Genomic DNA, 17,582 nt, shown 5'->3' on the forward strand with positions numbered 1-17,582 from the left:
ATGTTGAGTTCTGATTCACCACCCACTAAACTCTTATACAAAGGAACCATGCCCTCCCACCCTTGTGGAAATTGCAACAGCATAATACGAGGAAACACACTAATGCACCCTACACAAGGAACGCCCATCAAATTGAAAGTAAATGCCACTTGCGACACCAGCTTTGTTGTATATCTTCTGCAATGCCCGTGTGGCATACCATATATGGGGAAGACAGAACGCAAAATGAAATCACGGCTCATAGAGCACAAGAGAAATATAAGGAATAAAAACAAAAAGTCTACAATGGCGTTACATTTTGTTGAAAAAAATCACAATACCAGCCAACTTCGGTATATGATATTGGAGCAAGTGATAGAAAAAGATGGACGTGGCAACAAAAAGTTCTTACTGCAATGTGAACTATATTGGATCCTCAGACTTAATGCCCTGTACCCCAAGGGACTCAATGAAAGACTAGAATTTAGCTGTCACCTATAAACACATACTAGAGTTTGATTAAATTAACTAGCGATACTCCATCCGATCTACTCACGTTATACAGAATATTCTATATAAATGGTGATTCATGTTTATTTATGATTTGCTGTTGGACCCAATGTTTTCACAAATTTGGTTTCTAAATTTTTTTTGATACCTCTTATTTCCCTTCGCCTCATGTCGATTCATCTTTCAGGTAATGTTCTACACAACACAGTGTTTTATTAGTCACATTCAACACACTCCCCTATCTGCTTCCTTTTTTGATTTCCCGCGTTTACTCATCTTTATTAGTCATGTCTCTACCGACAAACACACATAGAAATACACTGCCGGACAACACTACAATTTTCTCTTGGCACCCATTGGTCTTCATCGTAAGAAGTACCATGGGTCACGTGACTACTTAAAACCGGAAGTGATTGTATTCACGCTGGCTTTTCAATCAGAAAGCCCGTTCAAATCAAACACACTTTGTTACCCATTATACCAGGTGAGCATCGAAGAACCTAACCGACACGCTGATGAAATTGCACAGGTATGATAAGAGATGGTGTACTCTGAGTAATATGTTTCTTAAATTACTCGCACTAAGGATTTCGAACTACGAGCACCCGTACGGTAAAGCGCTCGATCGGCACATATCACTATGCCTATTATCTAGTCTGAACACGTCTTTGGCGATTACAGCGACGCCATTGAATTGAGATGAACATATCCTGTAATCACGCGCACTAAGGATTTTGAAAAACGATGACTACGTACGATAATGCGCGCTCAATCGACACCATACCACTATGCCCGTTATCTTGTTGAGCACATCTTAGGCGATTACAGCGACGCCATCCAATCGAAATGAACATATTTCACTTTCAAATAAGTTTGTTTTAGAGCACGTTTTTACACAACTGAATGTCCCACATTTACAATACCACATTTCTTCAATGCATGATTTGGTTTTAGTCACCGGTTTGTTTTCACTATAATTGTAATGAAACCCTTAGAAATATATGCATGCTTGAGGGCACCTTTGTAATACAGATTGAATAATGTTGACGTGATGATGTAAGCAACATGTGAATGCATTCTGTTTTTTGGCCTAAGTGATGTATTATTTTTTTTTAGAGATAACCCCCTATCAAAGGGCAGGTCCTGAAATGCATAGGGTTGATATGTAACCCTGTGAGGAATGCAATTTCGAATCGAATAAACCCAATGTATGGCTGGGATACGAAATATAAATACCATATTGAATATGGAGGAATAAACAAGTGCTATACTGAGAACTTCGTTGGAGAAAGATACATTTTTTGAATGAATAAAAAGTTCTTCTGAAACAGATTGTGCAAAGCGTCTATCGCTTTGCGAGAGTCTACGGGGAGAGACCCTTTCGCAAAGGAAGGGCAGCATGTTTTGAATTTTGTACACCATTTCGCTTAAAGACAGGATGCGATTTACCTGTAGACCCAAACCTTGGAAATCACTGATTATAATAAGGATTTACCATTACTTTATACATTTTCTGAAAATTTGAATTTAACACGAGTGCAACGGAACCACCAATACTAGTTTTCAATGATTGCACAGTGCCGGATGCTTGTCCGCACTGTGCAATCATTGAAAACGGCATCTTGCACAGTGCGAACAGGGAACTACGCAGTTCACGTTGTGCTATGCGTAGCTTCCCGTAGTGCGAAGTGCACTTTGCGTAGCTACGAGTAGCGCTACTTCGCTAACTACGCCCGGGTTCTTATTAAAAATCAACTTGCTGAAATGTTTGTAAGACTATCGTTGTAATTATTGCACTACAAAGCACTAAGAGAAAAGAATGGTTTCGGCGTGGGAATCTAGTCTGAGGGAAACTAGTTTGTAGGATCTTTGGTCTAATCCTGCTACAACTAAATCCTACACTACTACCTAGTTGAACGAAAAATATTCGCATAGTAAGCATAGGAAGTGTTTATTGAAGTAGATCATGGGCCCATGACATCTCGCTATCTCACATATAAAAAATGTTTGGTCTGCAAGCAATATCTTGATAAAACCTGAACTGAAGCTCGTCAGACCTTTTACCTTACATTTCGGTTTGGCATCTTACCTGCTCATGAATACTTGTCTAAATCTCACCCAGCAGCCTACTAAAATTGCCTGTCTGATTTTTCTTTTGGGGACACAGTTACTATAAGGCTTATTTTGAGTTTTTGTTCTAAAGCAATGTCTATCTTTAGAAAGTGGCTAGCACCCCTTTTAAAGAAATACAAAGTCAAGCACTATGCTGCTGCTTTGGTCCTGCGGTATAAGTCGGATATAGAATTAATGTACAGCGCTTTGGCTTCTTATATCTGGGCCACATCAAGGAGAATCATAAGCTTGATCTAAGATTTTTTTTATGTGAATCATACTGTAAAGTGTAAGAATGAATGTAATGTTCTTTTTTAACCATTGTATGTTGTTAATGCGGTGCTAGTACATAGTATGAATAGTATGTGTATATTTTATTGCTGTTATGGCCTTTTAGCTGAAAACAATGAATTCAAAAGCGAATTTCAAGTGTATCTATTGTAGAATTTCAGGATCAAGGATGCCAACCTCATAACCCTCTCTCCTTTACTTGGCTGCATGAAGCGACAGTGAAGTACCGAAGTAATTAAGAACCCACACATTGCTTTAACTCTAAAGTGGTGCCTACTACCTAGACTCGAGCTGAAAAACAAATTTGAATTATAAATACTTGTTTGCCAAGAGGCTTGTTGGTTTGGGTATTTGGGTTTTTATTAACTAATAAACTAATAATAAACTGAACTGAACTGGGTAGTGAAAATGTAACTGCTTAAACAAAGTTTCCAAATTAAAGAATCCTTTAGAACTACCAACTTTCATCACTGCTGACAAAGATACACTGCCAATTTAACCGCAAAGTACACCCTTGTTTCTTGATAATTAGTTTGGACCAAATTTTCAATGCAATAGTTTACTGTAAATGTACACTAAAATGGTTTCATTTACAACGCTTAGGGTTTCATACTGGGATTACTGGCAGGTGTAAATTGTATTAGTACTGAGGATTCCTCGGCCACCAGTGCACTGAAATCTGCAGTAGTAAATCAAATACAAAGGGTGTGGAGTTAGCAGTGTGCTTTGCCTTGGAAATTTGTCAATGGCCACATATGTCTGAGTTTTCGGGTATTCACAAACTAACCATTTTCTTACATGGAAATGATCGGGCATTTACTCTGGCAAAGAGCTCTAAGAATCTGACCTTGAAGCCAGTCAGTCAAAAAAACTTTTATTCGATTAATTAAAATCATAAAAAGTACATACAAATGACACATACATACCAACTTTCAATATATACATATGGAAATTACAAGATAAAATGCCAAAAAATGAAATCAATAATCAGTAACAAATAAATAAAGACAATTACTTTAAAAATGTATTAAAAAAACCAGTTCATACAAAAAATTGTGTGACGGGTCTTTTCTTTTTAAGGCACATGGCAGCAGCAAGGAAGCTACCAACACCAAACATAATCCGGGGTTCATCTAGTAATTGAAGATACAATAGTGCCGGTGTTGCCTGGAGAAACCCTTTTCCCTCAAGAGCGGAGCAAAAAACTTCCTCCGGATGTCATTAAAAAGGTCACAAAAGATCATAAAGTGCAAGGTGTCTTGTGATGAGAAATTATCACATTTACCAGCCTCTTCTGGTTTACACCACCCTAAAGTATCCCCCAAAATAAAATAAATCATATCCAAACGAAACCTGGTCAGGAGCCACCGATGGAAATGGTTGGTCACGATCTTTAGATAGGGCTCAACTGCTGGTGAGGTATTTATTAAATAATGAGCCCAGACCAAAGGTTTTTGAAGCTCCTATTCCTCCCCTTCCATTGACTTTAGGTTAAAGAATTGGGTCTTAACCCAAATCACATCAGCCTTTCTAATCCCCTCCGGGTTATGATAAAGGTCTCGGCGTCCCAGCTTAATGAACGTGGATTTTACATATAGGAGCCATTGAATATTAGTAGCCTTATCTAATGAAACACAATCACATAAAATTAAGTGATTCAATGTTATGTCCGGGTTAAGCCAAGTCTTAAGCCAACAGACCAGAGGTGCAATTTTCAATAAATCAGTCACATAATCCAGGCCCAATTAATTACGGATAGCAAAGGTTGGCGTTGATTGGGGGAAAGACAGTAGGGTTCGTAAAAAACTATTTTCATCTAGCTGCACCCCATCCACTTGCAGCATCATACGTTGCAATTGCCGGGTATTTCGCCTTATAGATGGAAATAATGGCTTCAAAGGGTCTAGCTCTCCGGCGCCGTGCAAACCCCATTAATGCAGAGGTAAATCTAATTACAGAATGTTTTTTAACTTTGTATTGAGGAACCCATGACCCTCTCTCATCAAAGAGTACCCCTAAGTAAGTGAAAGTGGGTACTCTAGACACCACAGCTCCATTGCAAGTAAAGGATTTAAACTTACTCTTTCTATGCCATGCAATCATAACATGCGACTTGGCAATATTAACTATAAGGTTTAGAGAACACATAAAACCCCCAAAGGTATCCAATAGCCTCTGGAGACCAACGGCAGTTTGAGACAACAAAACAGCGTCATCTGCATATAGGAGAACCAGGATGGAAAGTGTCCCTTCACGCGGAGTGTCCAAAGTTGCCTGAGCCAGTTTTTTATCCAAGTCATTTATATACAGGGTAAAAAGCAGAGGGGCCAGGATACAACCCTGTCGCACACCTCTGCAGGATTTAAAGGGTGTTGTACAATTACCATCCTGAGTGACCCTAATTCCAACCGATAAATCCTGATGTAAATCAACCAAAAAATATACTAGGTTTTGATCAATGCCTATTTCAAGTAAAATAGACCACAGCTTAAAATCTGTTAACCAGGTTGAATGCTGATGTGAGGTCCATAAAACCCATATACAGGGAACCCTCCTTAGCTACCATATATTTACTTATTAATAGATGTAGGTCAGGCATTGGTCCATAGTGCTTCTCCCTTTTCTGAAGCCATATTGCATGTTAGATAAAACCCCATTTTCCGTAACCCAATCGGTATCCCTGGCCAATATCACTTTCCCTAAGATCTTAACTACAGAGTCGATCAGTGATATTGGTCTATTACAACATGGGTCACCTCTATTTCCTTTTTTAAATATCGGTATAATTATAGACCTGGACCAAGACACCAGAGCCCCATGAGCCACTACTGCATTAAATACATTTACCAGAAACTTTGCCCATAATTTCGGGTCACATTTATATAAATTTTAGGGGACGCAATCAGGACCAGGAGCCTTGTTGGAGGAGGTCTCTTTAATAGCTATTTCAACGTCCTCCTCTAAACAAACTAAGCCTAAAGAAGCTCCATATTTTCCTGGAGTTTCTGTGATATTCGTTACCATGGTGTCATTTTCCACACCCGAGAAAAAAGGCGCGTTCATAATGGCCCAAAACCTGGAGCTGTCTTTGATTACTTCAACCGACATGAGTGCATTCCAAGCCTCTTTTTTAATCTTATTTTGTCTGGCGGATAGTGCTAGCTTATAACACTTCCTCGCTTGGGCTATATGCTCCCTATCTCTAGGTATTTTCTTAAGGGCTTACATTAATATGCGGTGAGCTCAAGAGCAATCAGCATCAAACCACCTTTCCCCTCTATTCGGTTTGGGTTTAGAGGTAACAGTCAGGTCTGTAGCTACTTGCCTGCAGATATCTTCAAAGGCTTTAATCACCTCAGTCCCCGGTGTACTAGGCTCTTTACATAAATCAATATTTTCCTTGACTTTCTCACACAGATCATTTTGGAAAGATTCAGGAACTACTTTTGCCCACTTGTGTCTCCTCCCCTGATCCTTTAATAGTAAACTCCTCGATCCTGTAAACCTTTTTGATAAACCCAGAAGGCCCACGTTCTTATTTAACTCCAGGATTACTGGGTTATGGTCACTAAACGGGGAAAACTGGGCATTATAAAAAGCAACATTGGATAATAATGTAGGGGACACAAATATATAATCAATAACAGTGTCCCTTTCTCGGGCTTTGAACGCTGGACATCGTTTACTTAACTCGTTACAGAGGGGTTCAAAAAAAGTCTGCTCCAGCCAAAAGATCCTCCATAACCTCCCCTTGTTCCGTATGCTCAAAATGGGGTAGGACAGAATATTCAGGACCCAAGTGGTTAACAACATGACACTTCAAATTACATAAGTGAATATTAAAATCTCCCATAAGAATAATATAATAAAAAGAAGTTTGTTTTGACCTATAAGTTTCTAAAAAAGCCTTTAAATAAAATAAATGTTCATTGCGGAATTGCCTTCCCCCGAGTTATAAAAATATACAAATAACACTTTAGGTTGACTTGGGGTACATAGTTCAACAAACAAACAGCTAATGGAGGCCGCCTCCAGCCTCTTTGTGGAACCTTTTAGTTTTAATGAGAAGAGAAGGGCAAGACCCCCCTTCGCCCTCACTGCTATACTTAGGCAGGCTGGTAGGCAATATGATGTAAACCCATCCAGCCAAATGTTACTCTCCTTCTCCCATGTGTCCTGTAGAGAGATCACATCATATTGTTTTATGAAGGTTAACCAGCTAGGAACATCTCTTTTCGCTCTCAATCCTGCGATGTTCCAGCTGATGATCTTAGGGTTAAGGTTAAGGTTAGCCTCTACAACCACTAACTGGAAGTTGTGACCATCTTCAGGAGTACGTTTAGTTAACATCTCGAGTCAATCATTCTCATCTATGTGAGATAATGGAGAGAAACTATTTAATAAAGGTAAATAAAATCCTTCTGTTCCTCGTACCCTAGGGGGATTAGGCAATGCCTGTTTATTTCTCCTATTTGTAATTTCCCATTTAGAATCCCCCCTAAGTTTTTAGACAAACCCTGACGGGGTTGGCAAGGTCTCTGCTGGAGTTCATTCGAGTGGGGCCTACATGGTACAATTGGCCTATTACCTGGTTGATAGAAAAAACCCAGTGGCACAGCCCTGATACCCCCCTTTGCCTTTTGTATCACTGAGGCGTCCCATAGTATCCTGTCTGCAATATTCCTACTATTAAGATTTACTATAATACAGTCTCCATCAATAGTTGTTGTAGTTGCCCACCCATCCCACCCGTCTCACCATATTAATATTTGATGAGATATCAGCATTCCCAACACAATGGGCATCACACCATATTTCAGCTTTAGCAAAAAAGGGCCATAGTGGACTCCTCCTCATCCTTACCTAAACAGGGGACCCCTACAAGAATTACGACCAGGGGGGTAGCTTCTGAGGGAAGGTCAAGTCTACTTTCCTCAGGTGCTGTTACCTGTTAGTAGTGAAACAACGCGATTGTGCAGGACTTATATACATTTTTTCTTTTTTATATCTTTTTTTGTTGTTTTTATTGTCTCTTTTCTTTAGCTTTTGGCAGCAATTTATACACCGTCGGAGACCAGAGGAGGCCGGGCCAGGCCAGGCCACCCCCTTAACATTCAAGTATGGGTAATCCAAAACAACTTTGTTCCCAGGATCAAGGGGGCCTAAAAGCAAAAATTCCCCGTAAGTGTGCTTCAATAATTAATTATTAGACATCAGCGGTGGGGGTATTAAATAAAGAGATCGAGAATGCAGAAAAGGAATTGGGGTTGGAGCCAAGTAAGGCACAAGTTGATGTTAGTTCATCCCCGGTCCCTGCGCTTACAATACCTGTCCAATTGGAACCCACAGTTGTGCGCTGCGGGAGGGCCGGGCAGGTCTTGAGGGCATCTGGCGCCCTACCACCGCATCATGGGCTCTGCGTGCCACGAGGCCCCCTGGGAATTTAAGTCCTGGGCCACGCGGGTGTCCTGGCGTCCTGGCTGCTCCTCTCCCCCACCAATGTACATGTATTTATATAGCGCAAATCACCGACACGGTATCTAAGCGCTTGCTTAGGGAACCCGTCCTGGTATTCCCCTGTGAGATACCCCGGAAGGGTGTCCACAAGGTGAAAGCCAGGCATCCCGCCGCGAGAGGCCGTAGTGGAGATTAAGCAAGCTATTGCCCAGAGTCGCAGAGTGTGACCTCGTGAGTCGAGTACGCACCGGAGCGAGAATTGTCGAGTCCGTGGAATTTTGAGCCCGAGACCCGCCGAGGCGGGGAATCGAACCCTGGTCCACGGCCGATCTCAGCTTCTGGGTCTGCCGCCTCTAACCACTGAGCCACGCTTCTCCACAATGGCACGGCGATAAGGCAGAGCGCCTAAATCAGAAAGTAACAGTTTGTCTGTTGCCGTTTTTTATCCACCGGGGGATAGTAGAGTCAATGTCACTGTCAGTCTCAGCACACCATCGCTGTGAACGCCGATGTGAACACCGATGCAGCCTTTCACTCCTCTGGAATTCACAACACAGCGGTAGCATGCAATATTTTGCTGACACCGCAGACATTGTCCACAAAACAACCACCTGACAGAGATAAAAATACATCCCCCAACGTAACAAAACCTGCGATGGACACAAGCGCGATAAGAAAACAGTGACAACCAGTACGAGGGCAGCAATACTCACGCGCAATACAGGAAAATAGTACAAGACCAGCACATCGAAAATGCCACGGAACAAAACATCAACAACGGAGTACGACGAATGCACCCTGGACAACTGCAGAGGACAACATGTACACCACAACATCCAAGCACTGTGGAAGAACAAAACCGAAAGGCACACCCCACGAAAGAGACCAGTGGCAGACAGATCAGAGCCGCAGGAGCGACACACCCACCGTGCATGCACACAAAATCAGGAGTGCCCCCTGTAGTGACAACATCCGGGTCAAAGAGCACCCCCACCACATTTGAACACAGGACACAACTGGTTCAGCAAATGTGCCCAACCTGCGGAATCACATCTGGAACGCAGGGAAACGTAACATCAAAATGTACTAGTACAAGCTGAGACCTGCAAAAATGTTTTTCCACACATGCAGTGCATTTGGACATTTTCTACTGTCACATGATTGCCATGTACGGACACAATGTGATGTGCTTATGAGAAGTAAGTGTCAAAGATGGCATTCCTATGGGCCATTCCTGCTGCTGCTGCAGTGGGATGTTGGCCAACTGCCCCATCACTACCATCATCGCCGGTATCTCTGGAACTGGGATCCATGGGGCCCTGGTACGAAAACAGATGTTGTGCAACACACAACATGCAATGATCAGCTTGCACACATTGTCGGGGCTGTGCAGGAGCTTCCCACCTGTGCCGTTCAGGCACCTGAAACATGACTTCAACACGCCAAATGTGCGTTCAACGATGCCCCTGGTACGTATGTGGCCCGCATTGCAATTTGGGTGGGTGTGTTCGGATCTCGGAGGGGTGTCATCATCCAAGTGCAGAGTGCATATTCTTGATCACCTGTGACAGTGCAGGAAGAAAAGAGTTAATACTTGGTTTGGCAGAATGTGATGGCAGGTCCACCAATCCAGTGATGCCTGTGCTGGCTGTGTGTGGGGTGAGTGTAAGCCAGCCCTCAGGGAGTAGCTTATGTCGGCAACTATACCACCAGTCTGTCTAGGGTGCAGGGGTAGGCCAGGATGACCATGGACTGTTGTGGCCGTGTCTGGTAGGTGGACGTGTATTTTGACATGTTGAATATGGTTTGTTCACATGTGCATCCCCACAGTTGTGCATTGTGCTGTGGAGGCCTTGGGATGTGTGGTGTGTTGACTTGGTACTTACCAACGAGCAGTCACGTTCCATATGTGCAATCCTGGAAGTACTGGTTGATGATGAACTGTCGGAGGATGAAGGAATCATGCACACTACCTGGGTAGTTGGCGACAACATTTGTGAAGAGTCCCCGGTGGTCCACTATTACCTGCACATTGATGGAATGTGTGTCCTTTCTGTTGCTGTAGTGGTGTACAGTATCCGCAGGGGGCACAAGTGGGGCATGTGTGCAGTCAATTGCCCCTAACACGGCCGGGAATCTGGCTATGGCTCAGAAGCCTTGCTTGGTCTCCAGCTGTTCCTGCACAGTGTTGGGAAAGTGATGGTACTGGGGTATGAAGCTGAGGATGGCATCCAGGACAGGTGTGATGGACTTTGATAGGGCTGGCTGTGAGACCCCTCCGACTCTAGCAGTTGTTGGTTGGAAGGTACCAGAGGCCAACAGGTGCAGCACAGCCAGCAGCTTTGTCTGCGGAGGGATGTTGGTTCTCCGCTGAGTTGGGACAGTCACCCTGTGGGCGATGTGGGTCAGGATGCGGTGAATGGTTGTCCTTTTGAGCCTGTAGTGGGCAATGACTTCCTCTGGCGCTAGGTCTGTGAGAGTGGTGCGTTTATTGAAGGTCCGCTGTCTTACTCTGCACTGCCTCTGTAGTGGTCGGGGGTGTGTTAGACCCATCCTCGTGGCGTGGTCCTCCCTGACCCTTAGGCACTCCCGTCCGAGCTGTACCCCACAAAAGACCCCTGAGTCCCCCGGCCTAGCCAACCCTTCCCTCCATGTTACACACACCCGTCCCCGGACTGCCCTGTCCGTGCCTCCTTCTTCCCGGCCCGTATGCCCTGTGTGCCCACCTTCCGGCCTCTAAGATGGCCGCCCGATCCAGCGCGGCCTCGACCGAGAGGCGCCCCCCTGGCTGGGAGACAGCACGCTCCCCTTGAGGGGGAGAGGGAGGAGCAGTTTCTCTCACACCTCGGACCTCCCTTCGGCAGAAGGGTTTTCGATCGCCCCTCCGGCCACCCGGAGGGCTGGCTCCACGCCTGCTGTGTGTCTGGGACTCCTCCCAAACCTGACACGAATGGATCAAAGGGCCGCGTGGGAGGAAACCCCAACGAGCGGCCCCCTGGTGCCAAGAGCCCCGCATACCAGAGCTCCGGAGATCAAAGATGAGTAATTCTATAACTGGGGATGGCCCGGGACGAGAAACATATTCGCTTCGAGAACGACGAGAGCCCTGCTGAGTGACTCGCGGCTCCCCCTGTAACCCTGGAACACCTGAGCCCTGCTGAGTGACTCGCGGCTCCCTTGCAACTGTGGAACATTTGAGCCCTGCTGAGCGACTCGCGGCTCCCCTTGCGCCTTTTGGAACACCTGCGCCCAGCTGAGTGACTCGCGGCTCCCTTGCAAGCCTTGGAACCTCTAAGCCTGCTGAGTGACTCGCGGCTCCCTGACTCTCCTGGTCCGGCTGTACCCCCAAAGCTCACATCGTATCCCCCGGCTCGAGGATTGAGAGCTGTGCGCCGGATACGCACCGATAGTGACACTGAACCAAAAGACTGTCCCGCTACCCTCGCCCTGACCAAGACTCTCTGGGCCCTTGCCCTATTTGTGAATACCTACCTTTGCCGATCATAAAGATCCTTTTGAATCACGAGATAAAGAACGTTCTTAAGAAGCTACGGTGTGGTGTCTCTTTGTCGTGTGGTGCTGGTATAGAGTGTACGATCCTAGATTCGAGACTCTCCTCCTGAGAAGTCTCCCGCCAGGGCTCGTCTTGGTACTTAGGAGGGTGGGCCCAGGGTGGTCAGGTATACTTCCTGTTCGCCCCTGAGGTCGCCGTCCAACAGGGCGGGTCCGCACACAGGGGGTGGTGGCGGGCCCAGGGGCTGGTGGCAGTCCTGGAGAGGTGGCGGTGGGTGTTGTGGTCGGCAAACATCGGTTACATCGCAGTGTTCACACCGCATTACCTTTACAATGGGGCATTACAACCCAGGTCATTACAATGACGTGCGCCAGATGGCGCTCTAAGCTAAGGAATAGTATAATTTACTATCCCAACACCTTCCCTACTGTAACGTAGGCTGGAGTTGAAATAGAAAATCATACTATTCCTAAGTCCAGCGCCCCCCAGCTCAAGTCGTTGTAACAACGTGCGTTGTAATGCCTGCGTTGTAAAGGTGTTGCGGTGTGAACACTGCGATGTAACATCGTATATTCGTGGTGGCCTGTTGGTGCTCTGAGCTGCATGATGAGTAGTTCCATATTGTCGTTCGTTCTTCAGGTGTGGCTGTGTGCGAGGCATCCGGCTTTACACCTGCTTGAGGCAAGTTTTAAATACCCGCGGCTAACGCTGCTTATCGCGTGTTTTCGGTTCGCTTTGCGGATCTGTCAGTTCCTTGTGAAAGTGGTGTTGCTGTTTTTTTTGTGTGGTTCTGCACGCGAAAGCCTACTCAGCATCTCATTAGCGTTAGTTGGTGGTGTCCGTCGTGGTGTTAGGTTTTGGGGATGTTATCGCAGGAATTCTGCCAATGTCTGCAGTTAGCACCAGCTTGTGAATGGGGTGTTAATTCTATCACCACTTTTGATGCGTTAAAGTGGGGATCATTCAGAGATAAATCCTAGTGGATATGCCCCAATGTTTCTTTTCCATGGACAACATGATGGTTAATTTACAGACAATCTTAGAATGCTGTGATAGTACAATGAATGCCTCCGTGGCCTTACCATTTGGAGCCATGATATGATTCTAGTTAGGACTTGTCCTTATATATTAAGTAATGGAAATCTGTCCTAAATATTGTGGCATCTCAAGAGCACCACGGTTGGGAACAACATTATGCAAATCTGTGGGGCAAAGCTGAATAATGTATTGTTAGAAAGCGGATTGTTCTTCCTTTAACCTGATTGGTTCACTGCATGATTTTAAAAAATTGTATTCATTTATGGATTTCTTTGTATTTTGGATTATTAAAGAAGCCACTTCCTAAGGGTGCTGGGCTCATTCTTCATTAACATTTAGGAAGCGACTCCCATTTCAGTCTGACATTTGATTTATTTCTATAGAGTTTAACAATAATGTGTTTGCCTATCCTTTATTTTGCATTTTATTCTGAGCTTTATGCTATTATTTGATTTAAACGAGTCATTGGCTGACTCCTATCCATTTGATTTGACTTCTGTTATTATGTAATCCTTTGACAAACTTTCATGGGTTCATATTAATATTTGTCTCGTGTTCATTGAAACACATAATGTTCTTTACATTCAATTCCGAATGTTATTGAATATCCAATTTAATTATTGACCAGGTATGTTTGAGGAGCAGCAAAATCCTTAGGGGATTAACGCCACTCCTGGTTTTAATTCAACTCATGAGGAAAAAGAGGCAACAGTATTGAGATACTCAAATGCATTAATTTTCATTCACATCCATGCCTAAATCGTCTGCTTCAAGCACAGACCACGAGGTGAAGAGGATGCAAGCCAGACTGACCGCTTAGATGCAACATCACATTTAACATCCAGAATTTCTCTTTTTACAACTTTAAAGTTTAGAAGCTGGGGCCATTCTCTTTGGGTAGCAACACATTCTGTGGAGTTCCTGTTTTATTCAGCAAGAAAATACAGCAACAGAGCTTACCCAGGCTACGTTTTCCTCCAGATTTTGATGTTTAGACTTTTCAAGCTGTTTGGAAAAACAAAATCACAGGCAAATTAGAATAAAATAGTACATTTGCAGCTAAATGTGCAAAACAGAAGAACTTTATACTGCCAATCTATTATTACTGCATGTGTGCTGCCAATATCTACTTTCCATTTTGAGAGATAGAAATCTGGGAGCATTTTCAAAATGTTTTAGCCTTTACAGAAAAGTAATAAATGGATGCATAATTGTTCAAGACAGTTGGAAGAAGACCTAAAATAACACTTACCTGCAATGTCATGACAGCTTTCTTTTGTTATAACCCTCATAACATTCTCAAAAGATTTAATTTTGCCATGAGAGGAGAAGCCTCAAATTTAAACGGATGCTAGGTCATCTCCAGCGACCCAGCACAATACAAAAATACTTTGGGCCATATGTATCATCAAACTATTTTGCATTTCCTAAATAGCGAATTTTAAGGAATCGCTATTTAGGAATTGCAAAATGGTATGTATGAAAAAAATCGCTTTTTTTTGCGATTCCTTAAGCTTCCTTATTTGCGAATTCGTATTTTGCGAATTCGCAATTAAGGAATATTTTCCAATGCATTCCTATGGGCCAGGAGGCCCATAGGAATGAATGCAAAATAATTCTCAAATTGCGAATTCGCAATTTGCTAATCGCAATTTGAGAATTATTGCAAGGTTGCAGGGGTGTCTCAAAGACACCCTGCTGCACCCCTGAAAAGACCATGTGTGTGCATATGGCGCACATACATGCCCTATGGGCATGTGTGTGCATCACATGCCACCTTTAAAAATGCTATTTTGTGCATTTTTAGAATTCGCAAGTTACCATCAACTACAAGTTGTTGGTAAATTGCGAATCCTTAACCAAAATTCGCAAGCCAAAAATGCTACATACATAGCATTTAAGGAATCGCAAAATTGCGATTCCCTAAATGCTGTGGAAAAATAAGGAATCGCACAAGTTTGCAAATCCTTATTTTGGGAATGTTTCATACATCCCAAAACATGCAAAAAGGCCGTTTGCGATTTGCAAAGGCCGAAATTCTGCTAATTTAGGCCTTTGCGAATCACCAAAGGCTTGATACATATGGCCCTTTATCATTAAACCATTTGAGTAAACAATTGCTATAGTAGTTTTCTGAGCTAAATAAGATTAGTCTTACATTTCATTTGTCTTTCCTGTACAATACAGTTTTTTTCTGTTAGATGTCTTCTGATGACCACTAAATGTGTACTTTGGAGGTCCAGTGACAGTGAATGAATATTTTATTTATTGCAGTTACTTAAAACCATTTACAATGTAGCTTACATGCGTACACATTTTTTTTTAAACAAAAACTTGAATTGCTTCAGGTCCATACATCAAAAAGAGTTCACTTTGGGCATTATCTAATTTCAATTCTAAAAAGTAATCTACTATTTACATTTAAAAGGAGAAAGGTTATCTATACAGCCTTTGGACAGAATTTAATGTATTTTTTAAAGTGTGCCTTTAGTCCAGTCAACAAGACTATTTTCTAAAGACTGACTTATTGCAGGTCGAGACTCCTTCGGAGTTTCCGTGACCATCTTCTTCAATAAATCTAAGGCGCAACTCATCCATATATCTCCCAAATCTAGCCAAATCTGATGGTAGGGTGCAAGAAAATAATACCAAAGCTGCTTCTTTCACTGTCTGGGCCCCATTGCGTAACCACATTGGCTTTAAAAGCTTCTGACAGGACTGTAACATGCAGGGGCAGCAGCAAATCAAATGTAGCAAAGATTCTGTTTTAAAGTTGCAAAATCTACATTTGATTTTAAGTTCAAGTGACTTCAACCCGGGATTTAACTCTTTGTTTGGGAGAGGCACTAGTCTGGCCAACTGAATGTTTTTTTGACTTCTGAGGTCCCTCTTTTTTTTTTTATTACGTCTCCAGTATTGGCGGTTCACTGACACAATATCTAAACCATAAATATTTTGATAGAGAAATACAGTGTGAAAAATATTGCTTTCCTATACATATAAAGGTAAGTGCAAAAATATCATTTTACACTAATATCTTCAAAATATATACACAAATATCATTTTTTAATATATAGACATTGTTAAAAATAGTACATTCGAAATATTTTAACATATAACATAAATATAATGTAAATTAAATATATGAAACAATTATTTAAATATATATAAATATATCCTTACTTAAACAAAAACACACATATAAATGTATGTGTGTATGTTTAAATAGACATATATAAATATAATCTAAAACTATTATAAAATATAAATTTTAATTTCCAACATAGTTTGCTATTTTTTTTATTAACTATGATAACCAGTCTATATATACATATATCATGCGAGCAAGGTGGTATGTCCAACGAAACGTGTCAGGGCCGCCTTTTGAATTAAAGTTTTGGTGTTTAATTATCCACGGTGTCGGCACCTGTTTCGGAACTGGGGACCGGGACTGGTGCTTATATATATATATATATATACATATATATATATATATATATATATATTACCTACTGGCGGTCGCCAGTAGGTATATATAGTTAGGATTTTTTCTCTATGGGATTTTTGAAAATTCTATGTCTAATAACTTTGGCGTTTGTGGACGGAATTGGCTGAAATTTTCAGGAAAATGGCACATTTTGTTTCTGAGCAGCCCTTGAAAATTTGGGGGGGTTTCGTCAAGGGGGGGCCGAGAAAAAAGGGGGGTCCCAAAACGTGTTTTTAACATTGAGTTTTCCATAGGGCGGTTGGCCTCACTTTTAGCCCGAACGGCTGAATGGATTTGCACGAAACTTGGCAAAATTGTAGGGACTGGTAGCCCGATGTGCCTTTTGTAGGTCTCAATATATGTGCTCCAGTGATTTTGAGAAATTAACGTTTAAAAAAAGATATATATCTGTAACAGCGGACCGGGCAGCGTCCCAGGACGCGTACTTTGCGCGCAACGGAGCTTTGTGAAGCGAAGCTGATTGGTTCTCTGGCGTCTGTCAACATTCCAAAAAGTCCGTAGCGGCCGCCATCTTGTCTCTCGGTAGGATCGAGAGACAAGAGGAGGCCAAAACGAAGGGGGAAATGACCATAAGGGGGCATAGTAGATCCTCGCTGACCCCCTAGGTTTGATGTGGAGGTTTTAAAAGGGCCCCGCGGGGCAAAAAAAATAATAATAATAATAATCGAACGGCTGAATGGATTTGCACGAAACTTGGCAAAATATTAGGGACTGGTAGCCCGATGTGCCTTTGCTAGGTCTCAATATATGTGCTCCAGTGGATTTTGAGAAATTAACGTTCAAAAAAAGATATATATCTGTAACAGCGCTCCGCTTCGCGTAACGGAGGTTTGCGAAGCTGATTGGTCATTCTGTCACTGGGCTATAGTTGGGCTACATCTGGCTGATATTTAGGCTACATTTGTTTTTTTGTGTGTCTGGCGGCCATCTTTGGGCTACATTGGGCTACATTGGGCTTCATTGGGCTACATTGGGCTACATTTGGGCTCCAACATATATATAGGCCAATGTAGCCCAATATATATTTTTCAAAGTTAATTTTCGTAAAAACCACTGGAGCATATATCTTGAGACATAGCAAAGGCACATCGGGCTACCAGTCCCTACAATTTTGCCAAGTTTCGTGGAAATCCATTCAGCCGTTCGAGCTAAAAGTGAGTCCAACCGCCCTAT

At 42.7% G+C, this 17,582-nt stretch overlaps 1 protein-coding gene across 5 annotated transcripts in view; it reads right to left on the bottom strand.

Annotated features, from left to right (window-relative positions):
• The window catches only part of LOC144773006 (uncharacterized), a 2,495,654-nt gene that overhangs the window by 1,571,934 nt on the left and 906,138 nt on the right, over nucleotides 1–17,582 (bottom strand). For all 5 annotated transcript variants that reach the window (XR_013599895.1, XM_078657750.1, XM_078657753.1 and 2 more), the window contains exon 5: nucleotides 13,862–13,906. Coding sequence is in view for 4 of the 5 variants with exons in the window: in XM_078657750.1 (XP_078513876.1) it covers nucleotides 13,862–13,906 (45 nt within the window). In the remaining variant the exon portion in view is untranslated. The remainder of the gene's footprint in view (nucleotides 1–13,861; nucleotides 13,907–17,582) is intronic.

The sequence above is a fragment of the Lissotriton helveticus genome, chromosome 8 (assembly GCF_964261635.1).
Source record: "Lissotriton helveticus chromosome 8, aLisHel1.1, whole genome shotgun sequence".
Lineage (NCBI taxonomy): Eukaryota > Metazoa > Chordata > Amphibia > Caudata > Salamandridae > Lissotriton > Lissotriton helveticus.